This window comes from Acartia tonsa, chromosome 2 (assembly GCF_053477335.1).
Source record: "Acartia tonsa isolate MP-2025a chromosome 2, ASM5347733v1, whole genome shotgun sequence".
In the NCBI taxonomy this organism is placed as follows: Eukaryota; Metazoa; Arthropoda; class Copepoda; order Calanoida; family Acartiidae; genus Acartia; species Acartia tonsa.
This window is the reverse complement of record NC_137261.1, coordinates 51,262,516-51,286,078: the sequence shown is the minus strand read 5'-3', so window position 1 is coordinate 51,286,078 and position 23,563 is coordinate 51,262,516. Positions and strand designations below refer to the sequence as shown.

General features: G+C 32.6%; 1 protein-coding gene across 1 annotated transcript in view; it reads left to right on the top strand.

Annotated features, from left to right (window-relative positions):
- Nucleotides 1-21,273, top strand: part of LOC145312110 (arginine kinase-like) — a 28,602-nt gene extending 7,329 nt beyond the window's left edge. Inside the window, exons 3-12 of the mRNA XM_080151248.1 lie at nt 12,095-12,176; nt 13,450-13,580; nt 13,805-13,983; nt 14,327-14,393; nt 14,705-14,810; nt 15,476-15,641; nt 16,006-16,101; nt 16,351-16,479; nt 18,579-18,640; nt 20,148-21,273. Coding sequence (XP_080007374.1) covers nt 12,095-12,176; nt 13,450-13,580; nt 13,805-13,983; nt 14,327-14,393; nt 14,705-14,810; nt 15,476-15,641; nt 16,006-16,101; nt 16,351-16,479; nt 18,579-18,640; nt 20,148-20,300 — 1,171 coding nt within the window. The 3' untranslated portion in view covers nt 20,301-21,273. The remainder of the gene's footprint in view (nt 1-12,094; nt 12,177-13,449; nt 13,581-13,804; nt 13,984-14,326; nt 14,394-14,704; nt 14,811-15,475; nt 15,642-16,005; nt 16,102-16,350; nt 16,480-18,578; nt 18,641-20,147) is intronic.
- Nucleotides 21,274-23,563: the final 2,290 nt, after the last annotated feature.

The window sequence follows — 23,563 nt, the reverse complement described above, 5'->3', positions numbered from 1 at the left end:
AAGTGCTCTGCCCATCTATTTAGAATATCTTCATCAGTTTTAAGGAGTGAACCATCCTTGTCCCTGATGTGTGATCCTGATTTGTGTACTTTACCTGCAATGCTCTTAGTAATCTCATAGACATCTTTCATTCTATTTTGATTAGCAGCATTTTCTGCTTGCATAGCAAGGTTTTCCAAGTGTTCTTTTTTGTCAATTCTGACACTTCTTTGGATTTCCCTGCTAAGCATCTTATACAGGTCTTTATCTTCTGGAGAGTTTCTAGAGAGTGTCTTTTGTCTTACCTCTCTTCTTTGATCCATGAGATCAATGGATCTTTGAGTGATCCACGGCTTTTGGTTAGCCTTTTTGAAACCTAATTTTTCTTGGCTAGTATCATTATAAACTTTTTTGATACCTTGCCAAATATCTTCAACTCCATCATCCTCTTGAAGAGTCAACAACTCAAATCTGTTCTTTAGAGTGAGCTTAAACTCTTGTAGCTTTTCAGAGTTTTGAAGGGTTGTTAAATTATACTTTTTCCTGGGATTAGGCTTTGTGTCCTGCTTTTTAAATCTAAGCCGAACTTTAGAAGATAGAAGATAATGGTCTGAATTAACATCAGGTCCTCTTTCAACCCTGACATCAAGGAGAGACCCTTTAAAACGTCTAGATATACAGATGTGGTCTATCTGATTAAAGGTTCTTTGATCTGGTGATCTCCAGGTGGCAGTATGAATCTTTTTGTGTTTAAAGATGGTTCCACCTATGACAAGTTTGTTTTCAGTACAAAAACTTACAAGTCTATCACCATTGTCATTTTCCTTGCCATTACTTAAGCCTAGGCCATATCTGCCCATGACTTCTTCTAAATTCTCATTATTACTCCCCACTTGAGCATTGAAATCTCCTAGGAGCATGGTCAGGTCCTTCTCTTTATGACCATTCTTAAATACAGAGTCAAGCTGGTCATAAAATTCATTTTTGACCTCTGTATCTGCTTGTTCTGTAGGAGCATATGCTACTATTATTCTCAGATTGATGTTTTTATCTGAGGATTTGAAGTAAGATTCCAAAGATTACCAATTTTAATCTTCAGAAGAATAAATGTTGTATCATTTGGGATATTCTTTAATTTATTGTTTAATGTCTTATCCCTTAAATGCTTGCAAAACTCCAATAACTATTATAGTAAAAGTTGATGGCCTTTTATTTAATTTCAATTTAAAAATTACCTTCTTATATGTTTTTAAATTGATAAGCCCAGTTAATTCACATGATGCTTTTGTATTATTTAATAGACTTACCCTAGATATCCTATAATAAAAAGTAGTAAGTTTTTTTTTGTCTAAAACTAAAATTCCTTGAAATTGCTGGTTCAAATTGGTTGTACTTTTCAGAATAGGTTTTTAATTGTCTTAGGTTCGTTTTAGGCTATTTTCTTGACATCCCGATCCCTCCTAAAAGCAAGTGGTGAATCAACTATTATGTTGTTATTTAGTTACATATGATTATAAATCCTTTAATGCGAGCTAGGATATTTTAAGTCGCTTAAATTTCCACAACTAAATTTCTATCCTAATGCATTCAAGATATGATTATATAACTAGAGATAATTTGTCTAATAATAAATATATAGACAACTAACTCACTCGCGACCGTGGCTCAACACGTAGCACATCTGCTCGTCGTTGGGAAGGTAGTAGGTTCGAATCTCGGTCCGACACCGCGCCATAACTAAAGACTTTAAAAATGGTTCCTACTGCTGCTAGGTCAAGTGCGCGACATAAATAGTTAGAGTAGGGGGAATGCCTTGGCCCAAAACAGGCGCAACTTACTACCATGCACAGTGAGGACTTCTCAGACAAAAGGAATGCAATCAAAGGTTTGGTTGTCTGATGGGTAAATGGAAGCTTTACATAACAATCATAGGGCTTAGAGCTGACAACCCTATCCAATATCCATAAAAAAAGCCACATTGTTACAGAAACTCTGACAAATGTCAGCGGCCTATGCCCCCCCTGTGAAGTGGCTTGTTACTGTTTAGACAACTAACTGGCACAAGTTGTAGAGACCCTTTTCTGCTGGTAGAACTATTATATGAACTCTAAAACCAAAACAAAATCGGTACAGGTTTCCTGCCCTGTGAACAGAGTTACATATAGCTTATGTCTTCTCTCTATTCTTTTACTTCAGTGGTCCAATTTATCATCTAGACTTTTTATATTTATTATCCTTTCTAAATTACACATAGAAAGTATAGTACACATAAAATGTATAAAAGAATTTAAATAATTCAAGCATACCCATAATCTAAACTTGTGGGTACTTTTATTGAGCCTAATATACATAAAATTGAATAAAAATGTCTAAAAGAATAAAACTATAAGTTGTTACTAAATGAAAAAGAATATGTAAAAAGATAAATTTTATTACTATATTCATAAAAAAGTCACTGAATAATTTATGAGAAATGTGTGTAAATATATCAGAAAAAAATCACAAAACCTTTATTATAATTAATAAAAGAGATAAGGCAATGGACGATAAACTAATGAACATGAATTGTGAAAACCAGTTTTACTCTGCTGGTTTATATACAACCCAATCATGATCTAATAAAAGTTCCCAAAGTATCGGAGCCAAAGAATGAGGGACCAGTTATATGAAACTTTGGGGACAAGTAACATTTACAGACTAATTTTATTTTAAATTTTTTTGCTTTCATATTTTAAGTTTTAAAATTATATCTGTTTAAAAAACAAAATAATTATCCCTGCAAAATAATATTTCTTCAAGAAATTTTAATTATATTGACAAAAGCGAAGCTTTTATTAATGAAGGTCCGTCTGTCAGTCCTTAAAGTATTGCTTTTAACGTTAATTTAGACATGTTATATTTACGATCGATAACATGATAATTTAGTTTGAAAACAACTTTAATTTAATTTTGTGAGAGAGTTGTACAAATTTTCACTGAAACTGAAAATAAACTTTATGATTTGAATAACTCTTATGGGTGTTTTCATCCTTGTTTAAATCATGTTTTAAAACATTTTCCTAGGGCAAATAGCTCTTTTTTTTCAACACAGAGTTACTGAAACATCTCAAAAAAAATAAAAGTCATTTAAGAAATTTGTTTCAACTTTTGTGTGCCCTGTGTCAAAGAATTCGTAATTGTGTGAGATATTCTAGGGTGTCACATTTATTACCCGATTTTGTAAGGCATACCTTGAACCTTTAACAGGTGCAATTTCTCTCCATACACAATAAAAGCTTGTTAATTTGATGGTTATGTTTGAGGGGATTTTAGAAAACAAGTAAATTCACCAAAATTATCTTCAAAAAGTTTTCCGTATTTACCGCAAGAAATGTGTTGCTATGACACTTTAAAATTGATATTTTGTGCCTGGACAATTGACACCTAGAGACTCCTGGCGGTCATTTTTATAAATAAAAGGGATAGGGACTTATTAATAAAAACTTGATTGGAAAAATGTTAGTGTTTTTAATATCTGGATTGGTACATTCTAAAATGGAACAATATTTGGAAATTGAATATCACATGGTGATTTACCTCAACTCAATTCAAGAGCAATGATACGCCCCATACCCATTAACTTTTTATGAAAGAAAAAATAGGAGACAGGAAGGACTGTTAGGCGACCTTGCTGATCTTTCTAACATCTTTATTTATTCAAACATGGACTTTTCCAATAAGTTCGCCAGGAAGTACAGGTAGTAAGTCATGGACTTTCTGGCGACTCTATTGGAGAACTTGTTGGCGACCTTCTTTGCTAACACCTTTGTTTATATGAACATGGACCTTTCCAATAAGGTCGCCAGGAAGTCCAGATAGTAAGTCATTGACTTCCTGTCGATTCTATTGGAAAACTTTACACTACCTTCCTAACATCTTTATTTATTAAAACATGGACTTTTCCAATAGGGTCCGCCAGGAAGTCTTACTTGACTACCTTTGTTTTAAAAAAAATAATTTCCAATACCTTTCTACATGTCAAAAATGTTGCTCTGATCTTGAATTGTTAAAAAAGTTGAACTTGAATATTTTGACACGAGACTATTTCTTAATTAATGCGGAGATGGACACTACATCATTTATTAGTTAACAACAGATAATCTAACTAAAAGTACAAAGGAAAAAAAGAAAAGTGTCGGCAGCCGCGCCTATGGCAGCACAAATGCGGCTGCGGCTGAAGGGGGTTAAGGACGGCTACTGGTGGCTATGAGCGAGTATGGCTATATTGGATATCTGCGGCTGAGAGTTAGGCTAATTGGGTTACTTCTGTAACCGCCTGGCCGAAGGAAACTGCAGCTTTTGCCCTGGAAAAAGTAAAAAAAAGTAGCTTGAGCAGGAAAAACAAAAATATAATGATAACTTTGTATTAATTTTTTAAGGAAAATTGGGAAGTTTAAATCCAGTAAATTGTTTACAAAATTTATAATGTTCATGCCTTAAATCCATAAAAAATTTCAGGAAGGAATGGAACAATGGGCTGTAAATTACACTGGCATCAGTGGTGTGCACAGGGTTTTAACAGGGAGCCAAAATTTTCGACACCCCCCCTACCCCCCCCCCCCCTCTGAAATTTGTTTATATTATTGAGGTTATTCAATCAAACTTTTTATAGACAATGTCTATAAGTTGCGATTATAACAAAGCATGAAATAACAAATATACAAAGGTAGTTATAGACAAAAATATAGATTTATGTTCTTTTGTCATGAAAAGATAGTCATTTGTAAATTTTATATAAGGATTAAAATTCAAGTGATATATATTTAATATTTTTACTTGTAATGAATTAATATATATTCAAAGACGTCATAAACTATCTATGTAAAGTCTCAGGGAAGTTAAGGCATAAGACTATGGACGATAAATTAATGTACATCAACAAGTATATTTATCCTTTAAGTAGCTTTAAAATATTGGTGAAATAGTTTAGACATTGTTAGTTTGTACCAACCAACCATGATTTAATAAAAGTTCCCCAAAGTTATCAAGCAGAACATTAGAGTAAAACACTAGAGGGAGATAGGGTTAAATAACTGTATCTCCCCATCGCAACCGCCTTGTGCAACCTTTCTATTGGGTCATTGAAAATCAACCGATGTTGTCGCTTATATTAAAACAGTCAAGTAGCAGAAAATAATTTAGAAGCAGACGAAAGAGGTATTTGAAAAAGAAAGGGGGGTAGTTGTCTGTATATACATGTATACTATAGACCTGTTAGCAGAACTATGAGAGATCTCCGTTATAAAACTTTTGGGACCAGTATAATTTAGAATCCAATGTTCCCTCCCTCACTGGGTAAAGTTCTCAGCTTATAACTCAATGGCTTTCCTTTTTAAAAATTAAAAAAATATGCACAAATTACAAAATCCATAAGTAGCGAAGCACATAAATAAATCCTATCTAAAACGGACAGACAAAAGGACAAAGTAAGTCATAGAATAGTTATTTATCGCATCGTATCATAGACAGCTTTACGCGGATATCAAAATTAAAAATTATAAGATTAAAACAAGTTTTGTTAGACCCGAGGGGCCGAAAGTAAAAAACCGACAATAATTTTATGATTTTTATTTTAATATTCGTGGTAAATTGTCTATAATAGGATGCTATACATGAATTTTCAGTATGGCTGAGAACCGGTTCTAATCCAGCGGATTTTAATCGGATTCGAAGCCAAACCTGAAAGACGTTTATGTATTTAGGATATCTTAACCTAAATTAAATCCTAAATAGCAATTTTTTCAAATGTTATTCATAAGGTAGTTTTGCTACTAAAAAAATATGACATTTTAGCATGTAGATATTTTGTTGCTAAGCTCTCATAAAAACAAGGAAAGACCAGGGATCTTAAGGGATAAGACAATAGAGATAAATCAATGTTGATACACAAAATCAAACTTTCTGTACATTAAAAGTATTAGTAAACAAGGATGACAACATCCATAAAAGCAAAACACGGTAGGACAAACGGATATTAACACTTGTATAGTGTTAGAACTTAATTATCATAATATAAATTTATAAGAGTCAAAGCAAAATTGTAAGTAAATTTGTTGAAAAACTGCTTGATACAGGATATTTTTTTTTTGGACATACTTACATTTTAGGACTTGATTATAGAGTTGCTTCGCTTATTACATCGTACTTTGTTGTTTAAGGAATCAATATGCCGAAAATTAGATCAATCCGATGATTAGATCACATAAAAATTTGTTGTTAAAAAAGTAAAAAAATCAACATGTTTAAAATGGACGAACGGACATTCTGGTAATGATTATACAGTTGCTACGCTTTCTAAATCGTACCTACTACAGGAATCATCATACAAAATTTGAAATCGAAAGGACAATTCTAACATGCCTAAATTAACGGAAAAAGCTATCCATTACGGAATCTGGAACACTGCTAGATTGAATCAAACAATCAAAATTCAAAAGTACTAAAAGCTTTTTAGCCAACGACTGTTATAAAACTTTGAGTACCAGTATAATTTACAGTCCAATATCCCCTCCCTCCCTGCTAGACAGAAAATCAATAATCTGTAATCTTGAAATGGCCATGTTTACTACGTTTTTTTTAAGGAAAAGTTTAAAGCATATTTAGTTATTTTTGAGGGATAAAATAACAATTTTAGTAAAGGCAAATAAATACATTATTCGGGAATGGATATAGAATACAAGTGGATATATTGACAGGAGAAAAATTGTTGTCTATTAGGGGTGCTCACATGGAAATTTAATAGTCAGTTTGTTCATCCAGTTAGAAGGGAGGGATTGGGGTATATCTTAATTTTAGCCTACTGCGAGTTTCAATTTATTAGAGTTCATGAAAAAACTAGTGCAACATCCAAGTAAAAATATATCGATTTATAAAGTTTTTTTGTACTTTTAATCGCGAGGTATTTTATTTGGAACATTTGTTTTTAGTAGCGAAGCTACTCTATATCCGACTGTCCATCTGTTTTTCTGTCTGTGATTTACTCTCCTCCTAATAAAGATAGACTCCTGAACTTTTTTTCTGATCAATGAAAAAATCATTATAAAATTTTCTTCCCTGTCGGACTATCAGTAATTATATAATGGGCATTAAATTCAGTATTTTGCTTATCAATAGGAAACCACTCTATAATAAAATTTGTTTCTCGGATGTCTGTAATACTCTTGAAGACCTTTAATCTAAATATGATAAATGATCAGCTGCGATTAAAGGCTGGTCCGTAGGTTTGTCTGTAAAGCTCTTGGGTACATAAATAAAAGTAAGTTATATTTTTTACAAACTTTAAACATCTTATCCATAACTCACTTTGTATGTTTGTAAAATTTTTGTGCATTGTTGTCATCCTTGTTTGTTTTATAATGGCGAACATATCTTATTTAGAAAAACTGTGCATGCCCATTTTCTTACTTTTATTTCAACTCTAAAAAAGTTTTTGCTTAAAGATAAATTTTATCTGTTAATTACACTGGTACCCAAAGTTTTATAAACGGGTTCTCTCATTAATTGGCTTTGAAACTTTGGGTATATTTATTGAATCTTAATTGGTACACATTGCTGTCCAAACTTTTCAACCGATATTTGTAATCCACAGAAGGGGAATTTTGTGTATCATTATTGGGTATGAACATCAATTTATGGATCACTGTGTTATCTTTTAAAATCCCTGAATATCATACTTGTAGTTTAGTAAATATTTTCCTAATATTTAACAGCTATTATAAATGTTTATATTTTAGATAAAAATATTGCTTTAAAAAATATATTTAACTATGCATTTTAAAGAGCGGTTTGAAGGCTACAGTCAGCTGCTTATATAAAGACTTTAATCTTCTTTTTTTGAAGAGCCTTTTAGCAGCTAAACTTCAGTAAACCAACTGCTTGCTGGCAGCTATCTCTATGCAACCGAGCCATCATTTTAAGCACTTAAATATCTTAAACAAAACTTTATAAGTATAAATCTAACAAAAGTTGTAGACCTATATATGCAAGAAATGAAAGCTTTTATAGTGTATATAATACTATTTAAAACATTTTAACAATGTAAAATGTCTTCGCCCTAAAACTGATCAAGTCATGGTCAAATTTCTTAGGGTAGAGAACAATTCTTATTTACCCCCCCCCCCCCCCCCTCCTCCTTCTATGCTACTCTTATAAGTAGTGAAGCTACTCTATATTTAGAAAACTCTGCCCGTTAGAAATAGTATGGGGAAAACTTAAATTTTTTCTGCGGCAGTTCAAGAAAGACGGCTGACGGACCCAACCTGATTATAGAAAAGCTACGCTTTTAGAATTGTAAGGATTTAAACAAAATGACTAATATGTAAAAGAGAAAAAAACACCTAATTAATATTTATTTTTCATTAATTAAGACACATTTATAATAATATTGATAATAGCTATTATTGCTTTTTAAAAGCGAAGCTTTTCTATAATTAGAGCCGATCCGTACGTCCGTCCGTACGTAACGGATAGCTCCTTTCGTTTATTTAGGCATACTAGAATTGTTCTATCGATTTCAAACTTTGCATGATGATTCCTGTAGGAGTTAGGTACGAGTTAGAAAGCGAAGTAAGTCTATAATCGTTACCAGAAAGTCCTTCCGTCCATTTTAAACATGTTGCTTTTTAACTTTTTAACAACATATTTTATTTGATAAAATTATCAGATTGGTCTAATTTTTGGAATAATGATTCCTAGGACAACAAAGTACAATGTTATCAGCGAAGTATCTTTATAATCAAGTCCTAAAAATGTAAGAATGTCCATAAAAATTATCCCGTAATGACGTAGTTTTAAAAAAATTTACTTAAAAATTTGTTTCGAAATCATAATCTATAATTCTGATTATACAGTTCTGACACTCTACAAGTGTTAATGTTAGTTTGTCTTACCGTTTCAGAGCTTCGTTTTTATGGATATTGTTTAATTGTATAATAAATGTATTATGATTAATATGAGAAGATATTAATAATTGCTAATTGAAAATATCAATTATTTACCATATTATTGATCAAATTCTTTAAAAATAAATATATAATTGTCAATTAAGTAACAATATTATTTATGTCGACTTTTTTGCTTTAATAAAAAGTGGTAATAGCTGACATATTATCAACAAAATGATATTTAATTAACAAATGTTTCCTTGAAATTTATAAACATATATCTTTAATAATAGTGAAGAAACAGTAATTTCTAGCATATAATGAAAATATCCTATTACATAATATTTGCTTGTTTGTCCTATAAGATCCCGCCTATCATTCAACAGATTATGTTCTCCGTTTAGGTTTTAGACTATTCTATCTTGAATTTTGAGTATTTGTGTTATTTAAGACTGTTTTCTGCCCCCCCCCCCCTTATTTGAATACGGAGCCCCCAGACGCTAGGGGTGCTGCCACTAATAAGTTCAAAAATTATAACAGCTCTTTCGTGTCTATTGAAATCATTTTAAACATTAACATATTCTGCTAGAGAATATCTTTTAACAAAATGTAGAAAATTTGCATAAAAAAACTAAGACAGAATATTTGTACAATTGCATGTTAGGCAATCGATATATTATTTCATGGATGTTGCATCAGATTTTTATGTACTCTGATAAGGTGATGCTTCCAGCTGGCTATAATAACGAAAACCTCCCTTCCACCCCTTTACCCCATCCCTTCTGCCCTTCCTTGTGGATGAACGATCTGACCAATAAAAGAGGTCTATATTAGCAAGCTAAATTGACGACAAATTTTCCCATGTCAATGTATCCACGTATATCCTATATCCATTATGTTAGGCAAAGTTTCACGGGAGATTTTGCATCTGTCAGGGAAGATGGATACTTAACAACTAGGTTTTTCAATATTTTTATTCTGAGGGGGGGAAATAATGAGTTTCAAAGGTTTGTTGGGGATAAACTAAAGTATCTTATTTAAAATTAAGATGGGTAAAATGAGAATCTAAAAATAAAATAACTTAAAGGCTTCCCTAAAATGGAAAACTCAGTCGGTTCAGTAGTTATCGAAGATACAGACAGAAAACTCACTACTTTATCTAAACAATATTTCAGCCGATTGCGAGATCTTTTAAATACACATACAAACAAACTGGTGCTGGTATCCAAACTCTCTTGATGTACTCAAACTTTCTGGTGTACCCAAACTCCCTGAGGTACCCAAACTCCCTGATGTACCCAAACTCCCTGGTGTACCCAAACTCCCTGGTGTACTTAAACTCCCTGAGGTACCCAAACTCCCTCAGGTACCCAAACTCCCTCAGGTACCCAATCTCCCTGAGGTACCCAAACTCTCTGAGGTACCCAAAATCCCTGATGTACCCAAACTCCCTGGTGTACCCAAACTCCCTGATGTACCCAAACTCCCTGGTGTACCCAAACTCCCTGGTGTACCCAAACTCCCTGGTGTACCCAAACTCCCTGGTGTACCCAAACTCCCTGGGGTACCCAAACTCCCTGGGGTACCCAAACTCCCTGGTGTACCCAAACTCCCTGGGGTACCCAAACTCCCTGGGGTACCCAAACTCCCTGGTGTACCCAAACTCCCTGGTGTACCCAAGGAGTTTGTTTATTCACTGGAATGCAGCTAGATATGTAGATATGTACTCTTCTCCAGAGATAGTAAGGGATAAGACAAGGGAAAACTAACTCCCCATTGATGATCAACAAAATTACCCTTTCATTAGTTTGAATTGTTGATGGAAAATCTTAGTCACTTCTAGTTTTAAACCAGTATTAAAATAATCATAAACTTTGGGTACCAGCATGATTTTCAGACCAATATCTCCTCCCTCCGTGAAAAAGGGACTTGAATTTTCACCCCTTTTAAAACTATTGGCATTCTATGGAAAAAGAATTTCAAAGGTTTATGTCGTCTAGATGGATTTAAGGAAATGTAGTCATGGCTAACATAATATCGACATGCTATTTCTGATATATTTATGTCGAATCTATGGCTTTAATAAAAAGTGGTCGTGGCTGACATAATATCGACATATTGTCAGTCTAATGGCATACTTATGTTGACATAATAATGATATAATTTTTACTTGGATTGTCCCCTACCTCCCTGAATTTATTTGCATTCTAAAAAAACTGGCTAAACTGACTAATTTAAAAGAGCTTTATAGCTGTAAAAAAAATGTTAGGATTTTAAGATCTGTTGGATTTTTATTTTAAACTCCTAAGATCTCTGCAATATTTAATGACATTAAAAGTTTTCAACAAAACTATAAAATAAGAATTTGCAATACTAGCAGTTACGCCCCTAGAGGCCCCTTTATCCTCCCCCAAAATAATTATAAACCTTTTTTAGACATGTTAGTAGCTTAACTATAAAGAAGAATAAAATTTACATTTTGATGTGTAAAGAGTTGAATAAATGAGAAAGTCGCTGTAATTTGTAAAAATGTCATTCAAGCCGAAACTATTTTTGATAAAATCAAAGAATTTTAACATTTTTGAAGTATAAAACATTGATTTAAGTACGTAACACAATACAATACACATTTATATTTTTCATATTTTTATGAAAATCTTTTTAGCGGCTGCAGCCATAGCTTAGAACCATCCCGGTATCTAAGGTTGCCTAAAATGGAGAACTAAAATTAAGCTCAGACAATAAAACCAAACTTAATTTATTTTCAATAGTAAAAGTAAAAAAGTAATGATTATAATCATATATGTTTATATCGTCAATATCATAGATTTTCTTATCATTTAAATTTTACTGTTTTGCATATTATTAGGAAAATATCAAAATAAAATTATGTTTATTTTTAATTAGTACAGTCCTGCTTTAATTGCCTTGTATTTATCTGGGAATAAATATAAAAAGTTTAGATCCTCAATTCATTAATTTGGCTAATAAAAACAACGTAAGAACAATCCGACAATATTATTGGTTAGACAGTGGGGAAATCTATAATATTTACCTAACCTAACCTATCAAAAGCTGATGTGAAATACGACGAAACCCGCAACTTTGTTTTCTTCCATGATCCGAAATATTATTTAATCGGACAGATTATCTTGTGTGATTGGCAATCTAGAGTAATAAATGTATTTATTTAGGCCTGAAGTGGAGCGTGAGCGGTCAGTTGAATTTCCTCAAATAAAATCCACACACTCTCTTGTGGCCAAGTATGTTACTAAGGTAACTTTTTAAAAGAGCGAAGCTTTTCTTTAACAAGTTTCGGTCGGTACGTTCGTAACGGATAGCTTTTGTCGCTAATTTAGACGCGTTAGAACTTGTTGATTTCTGCAACAAATATGTACGATTTAGAATAATCGTTAACAAAAAGTCAATATAAAACACGTTGATTTTTAAAATTTAAATGATATAATGATATTCTTTTTATCTAATTTTTGGAATAATGATTACTAAGACAACAAGTTATCAGCGAAGCATCTCAGTAATAAAGTACTAAAATCTAAGTATGTCCTAATTAAAGTATCCTGTATTTTAATAATTTTGCAACAAATTTACTTACAATTCATGGATGTTATCACTCTTGATAATCAAAGGCTAGTTCATGATCTATTTTTTTTTACTAAAATATACAATACAAAGAGATTTTTATAGGACTTTTAATAGCAAATTGTATCTATACTTTGTAAACATAAGTACCTTTTCGGTCTACTGAGTCTGTGTAATAAAAAATATAGAAAATACTTGGATATATTGACAGGGAAAAATTTGTCATCAGTTTAGGTTGCTATTGCTCATTTATTGATCAGTTCTTTCATCTAGTAGGACGGTAGGGTATGGGGTAAAGAGGATAGATGGGGCGTATCGTTATTTTAGCCAGCAGCGATTATTACTTTATTTGAGTACGTTAAAACAAGTAATGATATATCCATTCAAACAATTTACATCAATAATGGCTTATAATCAATGAGCTACTGTTTCTTACAGTCTGACAGATCGACAGGCGAACGAAGCTTACAAATCAAAAGTATATCTTCGCTACTAAAATTAAGCATGTTGAATTTTTAAATTAAAAGTTTGTATAAAAATCTCTTAAATCATATAAAAAGAATTTTGAAATCTTATTTGTGTTTTCTACATCTACATATCTTAATGACAAAAATGTAATTGCGCGAATATTTGAAATTACATGGACAATTTTAGAAAGGAAATATTTATCAGGGATCTAAAGGGATAAGACAATGGCCGATAAATTGATGTACATCCCCAATGATGATACACAAAATTACCCCTTTTCTAGATTACAATTAGTGATTAAAACGTTTGGTCACTCAACTTAGTGAACCAACCAATTAAAATTTAAAAAAAGAAAATTGTTTAAGCCAACCCATGTAACGTTATGATAAAACTTTGTAATAAACAGAAAAATGTCATCTTCCTTCATGTTAAAGAAAAAAAAATATCTCTAAAACTAATATGTTCTTGCTTGTGCATTAAGGATGTCTGGAACCAGTTGGCAGCCATCGAGACGGCAACCTGTGGCTTCACGCTCGCCAAGGCCATCGCCTGCGCCGTAGAGTTCGACAACCAGCACTGCGGCATCTACGCCGGGGACTGGGACTCCTACAGGTAGCTGTCTATAGTGCCCTACCAAAATAAAGATGAATGTCACCGCGTTTGGCTTACCTGTTCTATTGACGTCATGTAAAGGGGAAAGAGAAAGGGAAGGGAGAAAACCCTAGAAAGAGATGGGGTATAGGTTATATTTTATGACGTCAATAGAATAGGCACGTCAAATGTTGTGACATCTATCCCTATTTTGCAAGGGCCCTATAGACAGCTACCTTGTACAGGCAATTCTCCCTCGTGTTTGACCCGATCATCATGGAGTATCACGGCATCTCAGCGGAGGCGAAGCACACGTCAGACCTGGACGTTGACAAGGTGGTTGGAGATATAGAGCCTGCGGTACCTGTACACTCCACCAGGATCCGGGTGGGCAGGAATATTGATGGATTTGGCCTTTCTCCAGGTACATTTTAAAGACGCAACAGAAAATCATTATGTTCTTTTTAAATTTGATGATTTCTCAGCATGTATGATTACATGTACTTATTCTTTTCTCTTGTTTTAAGCTATATTGATTCCTTGGACAATTAGGTATAATGTTTTCAGTGAAACATCTCAATAATTAGGTCTTGAAATGTAAGTATGTCTCCATATCCTGTATTTAAATAATTTTGTGAAAAATAATGTTCAATATAAAATCGATTGCATACTCTATGGTTGGTAACGTCGTTCATTTGTCTTACCACCTTATTTGCGGACCAGTGCAGCGCTTGTTTGGATGTTGTCATCCTTGTTTTTTTGTTTAGGTATAACAAAGAAGCAACGTTTGGACATAGAAAAACTGATGATGTCTGCACTCTCGAAACTTTCAGGGACATTTACACTAGAAACTCTGATACATTATTGACATGTGAGAAAAAACACCAATGAACTAAATTTATATTAATCTAAATCCAACCAAATAAAAAACTAAAGTACGAGTTAAGTTTAAGGTCATATTTTAAATTATATTCTTATTGGAGTACTTTTGGGGATGAGAGGATGGGGGGAAGTTGACCCTCCTCTTTGAAATTTTTATTTCTATTTTTACACATTAAAATAAAGAAAGACATACATCCTGTTACTTTAATAAAAGGATAATAATTTTAAAAGAATTGAAGCATAAATGTCGTCTTTGGTATAGGAGACTTGGCGGGCAAATATTACCCACTGGACAACATGGATGAAAAAGACCGGAAACAGCTGGTTGATGATCATTTCTTATTTGTCTCTGGGGATCCTAATCTACAGGTGGCTTATCTTAGTTTTTATATTAGTAGCGGTTCCGCCTCTAGCATTCTGAAACCTATGTTAACCATAGTTTGCACCAATTAATCTAGATTTAATATAATATATGCTTTATATGAAAGATTTATTAGGGATCATAATGAAATTGAACAATGGACAATAAATTGATTTACGCTAAACTATATGTTTCATTCTGTAGATTAAAATAATTGGTTGGGCAGTTTGGACAGTGAAGGTTTGAACAACGGCATTATGATTCAAAAAGATTTAAGCCAACTGATGCTATATACAAGAATGATTACCCCTAGCAAATAACAAATAATAAGCCAAATCCTATAAAATTTCCTAGACTAGCCAAGTTTGGGGTTCCTTAGATAGTTTTAAATGAAAACACGAGACAATAAATCTTTAAATATAACCAGACAACTACCTTGATCCCCTGTCGGGGACCTTTTTCGTCTGCTAGCAAATTGCTTTCTACTCTTTTTAAAGACTTGACTGTGTTAATATTCCTGATGCTATTGGATGATTTTCAAAGACCAAATTGAAAGTCGGCGGAGGTTTTTTTATCCATTTTCTCATTCTATTGTTTTTCTCTAATGGTAAGACCTAAAAATCAAGGCCTAAGAAATTTTGAAGGTTTAAACCAAATATATATTTATAATCAGGTAGCTGGCATGGAACGAGATTGGCCGGAGGGGCGGGGAATATTCCACAACGAGGCCAAGACCTTCATGGTGTGGGTGAATAAGGAGGACCAGATGAGGATCATCTCCATGCAGAAGGGCGGCGACGTCAAGGAGGTCTTCGCGAGGCTGGCCAAAGGAATCAAGGGATGGTTATCAAATGTCACAAAGTTTTTTGCCCTCCCCCGAACTGCAACAAAAAAATAATGTGTTGTGATATACATTCTATCTATCTTAAAATGTAATTAAAATTAATCCATGATATTAAATTCGTTAATGAATGTAGAAAAAGGAAAAAAAAATGTAGTCAATATAGGTTGCTAACATTGCCATCACTTATTGGCCACTTTGTTCATTCAGTAGAAAGGAAGAGGTTTGTGTAAAGGGGGTGGATAGGGGTGTAGGTGGTTATTTTAGCCAGTTTTACTTTATTAGAGTACATTATAATCGGGAGTAAGATCCATGTAATAATAAATCCATTATTTCTATATCTTATAAACATCTCTATCAGGAGGTAGAAGCATCAATAAAGGCAGAATCTGGGAAAGAATTTGCCTTTGATGAACGCTATGGATACATTCATTCTTGTCCAACCAATATTGGGACAGGTAAACCAGTTTTAGATTCTGATTAATTTCCGGTGGATGAAAACCAGTTTAAATAAAGGTAAATACCCTCTCCTAAATGATTGGGGTAAATTGAATATGGAGGGAAGTAAATTACAAACTTTTTCTTAAAAATTTCTTAGTCAACCCAAATTCGATTGACCCCCCACCCCCTTTGAACGTCCCTGGGTCCCAGGATGGTTTTCTGCTATTCTCTAGTAAATATTATAGTATAATCTACATATTTTTTAGGAATGCGAGCGTCTGTGCATGTTGACCTGCCTGGTTGGGCTGCTGAGGGACTGGAGGCCTTGAAATCCAGGTGTGAAGAGCTGTCACTCCAGCCCAGAGGTACCAGAGGAGAGTCAGGGGGACAGACAGGTATACATCACATGGGGAATAATAAAGCGCTGGAAAGTGTCTTGGATGACGTAAAAAAATACGTCTAAAAAGGAGGTATGAGAAGAGAAGTGGGAAAGGTAATCCCTAAAAAGGATAAGGATAATAGACGGATTTTTATGACGTCACACATTACACTTCCTGGCGCTTCTTAAATAATCCCAACACAAAAGTAACAGGATGTCTATATATGTGTAGCCAAGGATCTTGCTAACCGCTCAAATAATATGAATCTTCTTTATAGTGTAGTTTTTCGCCAAATAGACTTAAAAACTTTAGAGTAATAATAGTTATTTCTAGCATCGTATTATAAACGGCTTTCCGCGGATATATATCGGCACCTCGGGGCTAAAAAAAACTAGTTTTAATTCTATGATTGTACATTTTTATATTCGTAGAAAGCTGGTTATAATACGATGCTAGACATAGTTTTTTCGTATGGATGAGAACCGGTTCCTATCCACCGGATTCGAATGAATACGAGAAAAGTTTCTTAAAATGACAATAGAAAACTTTTCTAAATTAATAATAATTGAAATACATAGTAGACATATAAAAATGAATGATTGAGACATTTCATCATTTCATCTTTTTTGTTTTGACTTTTTGAAAAATATTTCACGTGAACTTTAACAGAACAGTTAGTGAATCTAGATATCTAATCAGTTAAGTGGACCAATAAGAACATAATGTAGGAAAATTGGCCATATAATTGGTGGTAACGTGTAAACATTTAGAAGAAGGATTTTCTTTATAATTATACCTAATTACTTTATTTTAAACTCATACCTAATTTTTTTTATGAAAATAAAATAGTTTAAAACCAACCTATAAAAAGCTTCACTGTAAAGGAGGATCATATCGGTTAAGCGTTTAGCGATATTATTGGCTACAGAATAATAATCATTTAGTTGATTTTTTTGGATTTACATAGCTTTTGGGAAATCTTATCGTCCAAAAATTCCGCCGTGCCGTATTTTGCAATGAACTCAAACAAAATATCAAAACAACTCTTCGTCTGATAGTAATTCTATTTGAAGTTTGGCGGATTATTAAGTCTAACTGCCCATCTAGAATAATAAATCTATTCTTAAAAGTATTTGACAGCTGCGTCACAATATCAGCTGATCAGCAAAGTTCATCTGCAAAAATTTTAGCAGAAATTCTAATCTAAATGTAAATTATACCGTCAGTCCAAATGTTTTTCTTGAAATTGGTAGAATTGAAAAACAGACAGAGAAAAAGAAGAAAATCCGCATAGAGTTACGGACTGACAAACATATTTAAATACGGCTTTAGAAACAGACAAAAGAAGGAGAAAAAAATATTCAGAAAGTAAGACATGATCAGATGAAGTAAAAAATCAGGCAAACTAATAATAAAAATTATCTAAGTTTATTTTGAAATTTGTTTGTATTTTTAAAAAGAAACTTCAAGTCATACTTTTGCCTAAGTGAAAAATGGGTTATTTTTGCATCATTTAAATTGTAAAGAAAAACACTGCATTAGGAAAGTGTAATAACTTTTTTAATAGTCTGTGTGTGCCATAAAGTATATCTTTTAAAAACTGTATATTTAAACTTTTTTCTATCAGGATTTTTCCTTCCTCCTGATTTTTTTATCATCAAGAATTTTCAGGAAGAAAGGGGTATTGGGCTGTTTATTACACAAGTCCCCAAAGTTTTATAATAACGTTTTTTTATTTGTTGGCTAAACAAATTTAGGGACTTTCATTGAATTTTGATTACTTAGTTCATTAAGTCGAGTGTCCAAATGTTTCAACCAATTATGGAAATCTAAAGAAGGGGTAATTTTGTGTATCACCATTGGGGGATATATATGAATTTATCGACCTTTGTCTTATCCCTTTAGATCCCTGCAGAATTTCTTATTAAATATTGCATAATGTACTTTGTTGGTAAATTGTTTACGCTCTGACCGCTACGGCGGCGGATTGGCGGGTGCGGCTGTTGAACCTTTGCTACATTATTAAGATGATATTATTAGGATTAATCGTTAATTTAGGCATGTTAGAATTGTCCTATCGATTTCAAACTAATTTGTATGCATTTGTATTTCAGGCGTGACTTATGATATCTCTAACAAGCATCGGTTAGGATATTCAGAAGTTCAGCTTGTTCAGGTATCTATCTATTTACCTTTTTATCTATCTATTATCCATCCATCTGTCCATCTATCTGTCTATCTATCTGTCTATATATCTGTCTATCTATCTGTCTATCTATCTGTCTATCTATCAGTTTATCTATCTGTCTATCTATCTGTCTATCTCTATGTCTATCTATCTGTCTATCTATATGTCTATCTATCTATCTATCTATCTGTCTGTCTGCCTATCTGTCTGCCTATCTGTCTATCTATCTGTCTATCTATTTGTCTATCTATATGTCTGTCTATCTATATGTCTATCTATCTGTCTATCTATATGTCTATCTATCTGTCTATCTATCTGTTTAATGTTTATCTATCTGTCTATCTGTATATTTTATTCATTACATTTAGTGATGATCCTTTTTGCTGTTTTAAAGGAAACGTCAAATCTAAGATTTTAATGCAATATTAATTTTCATTAAATTGGACCACACTAAAGTATTATACTCGATTTAAAATCTTAATCAAATTTTTTATTCCATAAATATCAGTCGTCTGTCTTAAGTATAAGCTGAGGAAATCTTGTCTATGATGGACTGACAAACGGACAATTGTTTATTTAGATCTATAGCAGGGCTTTGAAGCCGTGCGTCAGCCGCCTCTGGGAAATCCACCTTTTACATTTTTAAAAATCAGCAGGAAGTCGAAACCTGACCCAAATATGGAAATCCCTCTTTCCAAAAAAAATTTTAAAGCTTTCAAACGGGATTAAATTCAATCCTTTATCGTGGCTGACGCGCGGATGCCGAGCCCTGATTTCTAGAGGTGCACTATTAAACAATTGTGGAAAATGAGACATCTGTCTGTCCGGGAGAAATGACGTTAATTCCATTCATAACTCTAAATCATTGCTTTATCAGGGATATTAGGGGATAAGACAATGGATAGTAAATTTATCTACAATTCATCCACAAAGATGATAAATGATTATACAACTAGCCCACCTGTAAATTAAAATCATTGGTTGTAAACTTTGAACACTACTAATTATAATATTATCCTACTTTGGGTACCAGTGTTATTTGCAGTAAAATATCCCCTACCACCCTGATGCTTTACGCATCTTAAAAATTTGAAATGGCTGCAACACAGACTTCATAACTTTTAATGTCCATGTCTATCAGTGTTAAGAACTGGCCAATCTATCTATCCATCTATCTATCTATCTATCTATCTATCTATCTATCTATCTATCTATCTATCTATCTATCTATCTATCTATCTATCTATCTATCTATCTATCTATCTATCTATCTATCTATCTATCTATCTATCTATCTATCTATCTATCTATCTATCTATCTATCTATCTATCTATCTATCTATCTATCTATCTATCTATCTATCTATCTATCTATCTATCTATCTATCTATCTATCTATCTATCTATCTATCTATCTATCTATCTATCTATCTATCTATCTATCTATCTATCTATCTATCTATCTATCTATCTATCTATCTATCTATCTATCCAGGTAATGATAGACGGAGTGAACACCCTATACCAAGAAGATCTGGAGCTCCAGAAGAAGCACAACATGAACAAAGATGATGACGATCAAAATGACCATGAACAAAAAGATTCAGAGCCAAAAGAATCTGAAAATGAGGAAAAACCAGCGGAATGAAATTAGAAAAACATTTAATTTTTTTTCAATTATCTATTAATCTATCAAAAATAATTTTTTCTTTAAACTTTACCTTTAGCCTATTTGCTTGCATTTTGAGATTTACCTACATTTAACTTGAAAACTTTAAAAACTTTTGTTGTTGTTTTAAGTGATGTATATTTGGTGTTTTCACTCAAAGTGCGTTTGGAGCAATGAACAACCCCACCCTTAATTTTTTAATTATAGATTGATGTGGGATAATTTTTTATTCACGTGCCTAATCCTACTGAGCTTATACCCAAGGTACCTTAACCCTGTGGAGCTACCCATTATAACCTAACCAAATCTGACCCAAAGTAATAAACAAACAAACACAAAATTAACCCCACCAGTACCACCCTTATCATTATTTTTTTCAAAAAATGGTGGCGGGTATGGGGTTCTGAACTCGAAATTTCACTTTGTGAGAAAGCGCCATGTACATATTTGTTTGTTTAACATGTTTGAGGCTTGTATCATTGCCTTTACTAGAATTAGCAGCTCTATTATTATTTCTAAATGTAATATCTTATTTTACTTTTTATTTCAATTTTCTATTTTTCATTTTGGCTTTTTAAATTCAATTTTGATATTCTATGGGAGGGAGGGGACAACTGACTGTAAATTATAATGGTTCCCATAGTATATTCGCTTGCTTAAAAAGTTTAGAGACTTTTCCCTAAATCAGGGACATGAAAGTCTTATTTTTAGGGGGATAAAATGAGAGGTTTCAAAGTTTGAGGAGGGTAAACACCCCTTTACCCCCACCCTTGGACGTCTATGCACCAAATATTTTGTAAATTAATTCATTACTTATTGTTCTTATCCCCTAATATCTTAAAATGGAGAAAAATATTAAGCTTTTAAAAACTACTTAAACTTAATGTACATAAAAAGTAAATTTAATTTTGTAAATACGTAGCTAGGTAACTCAGGAACTTGTAATACACATTTGTACATAAATTTTTTTTCAAAATTGTAAATTTTTAGTTTTTTTTGAAATAAAGAATTTAATTTGCATCAAACATTTTACTAATGTCAAAACTATTGAAATTAGTGATATATATTTAAAAGTTTTATGAAGTAATATGATGTCTTTCTGTCTATGTTGATAATTAATACCTCTTAAACGTCCCAAAAGTAAAAAAATCAATTTAAGTGTTGAAAAATGAAGGAAAATGTGCGTTATTAAAATTAAAATTTTTGAATGCTTTTCTGAGAATGACCTGAGATGTGTGTGTGTTTGTGTGTATGTGTGTGGGTGTGCGTGTGTGTGTTAACCGGAAATCACCAGTTTCCAACAGATAACAACTGCCGATGGCAGATAATCAGGCAATTGAGAATGTACACAAGTTTTAAAAAGTACAAAAACAAAAAAGTTATGTTATAAGTTGCTTTTAAAATCATTTTAGTTTATAAACCTTTTAATAAATATTGGTAAAACTCATCTAGTAAAACAAAAAATATATATAACATACAAAATCAAATATTGAATAGACTTCCATCCACCTGTCATGATATTAACATATATGAATTAGAGAAGGGTTCAGGCAGCCTTTTTGCACTGGCTAGTCTTAGCAAAATTAAATAGATATTGGTTAACTTCGGCTTTTTAAAATCTTGATTTTAATAACCTTGCACATTTTTCCTCAGACAAAAAAATACTGATAAGATTGTCTCAAAGTCTGATCTGTTGAGATTTGCTTTTATGCGTGTTGTCATCCTTGTCTTCTATTTAATTTAAAGAAATAACAAAGGCACCAAGAAATAAACTTCAGAATTATAATAGTTATTTCTCGCATCGTATTATAAATAGCTTTCCGCGGATATAGAAAGTACAATTAAAGATTAGCCCGTGCCTTCGGCACCCCGGGGCTAAAAAAACTGGTTTTAAATTTTAATCTTATGATTGTACATTTTTATATTCGTAGAAAGCTGGATATAATACGATGCTAGACATAGTTTTTTCGTATGGATGAGAACCGGTTCCTATCCACCGGATTAGAATGAATTCGAGAAAAAGGTTTCCTATAACTTTCATTGTGTTGGTCCGTAAATACGTAGCGGTGTATGCAAATATATTTTATTTGAACATTGAAATTCTTTTATGAAAATTGGACTTATTTGGGTGATATCAGAAGTAGACAACTTATTTTTAAATCCTGGACAATGATTTTTTATAATGAGCTTGAGATAGTCCTTGAGTTTTGTAGATGACACTTCTGGAAAATATTCAAGATGTTTTGTTTTAGGTATATAAATTTTTTTTATCTTTGAGAAGAAAGTATAATATCATTATATATTACCTTTGCTACTTGTGGATGTAGACATTCTTGTTTAGTTGACCTCCGCGTCTTAATTACGGTGTAAAGCGTCCATTTGCCCCTCAGACAACCAACCCATTGATTGCACGACCTTTGTCTAAGAAATCCTAACAGTGCATGGTAATGAGTTGCGCCTGTTTGTGGCCAATTCAATCCCCCTAATCGAACTATTTATGTCGCGCACCTGCAGCATTAGGAACTATTTTTAATATCTTTAGTTATGACGCGGTGTTAAGTCCTGATTTGAACTTATCGCCGCTTCCCCGACGACGAGCGGTTGCACTAAGTGTTGAGCCACGGTCGCGGGTTATTCTTGTTTAGTTATACATGAAAAGAGGTTAATGTGAAAATAATTACAAAACTTCTTATTACACCCATTATATATATAATTATTTAAATTAAGACAATATGCAAAATATGCAAAGGAAAATTGCATTTACATATGTTGCAGAAAAAAAAGATTGCAGGCTGCCCTAACTCATTTTTAACAGCAAAGCTTCTCATTAACTTGCATTATAGTAGATTTATTTTAAAAATTGGGGAAAAAATTTTGTAAGATTTTACATGATTGTTTATTTAACATCATCTTCAGATAAAGAGATAATTCATCCCCCCCCCCAAAAAAAAATGAATTTTGATTGGATTTCTAAAAAATTTGTATACTTTTTGTTAGATCTTGATTGGTTGTTGCAATCTAGCAATGTCTAAACTTTTCAACCAATAATTTGAATCCTTATGTAGACCAATTTAAGACCAGTGTCTTATCCTTTAGGATATATGGAATTCAATCATAGCAGCTTTTAGTAAGAATGGAAAATAAAAAAGTTATTAAATTTATTTAAATAATATCGAGCACTTAACATTCTTTGATTTTATAAATTTCTTTTGTAAGCTTGGCCTAATCGAGTATTTTCATTC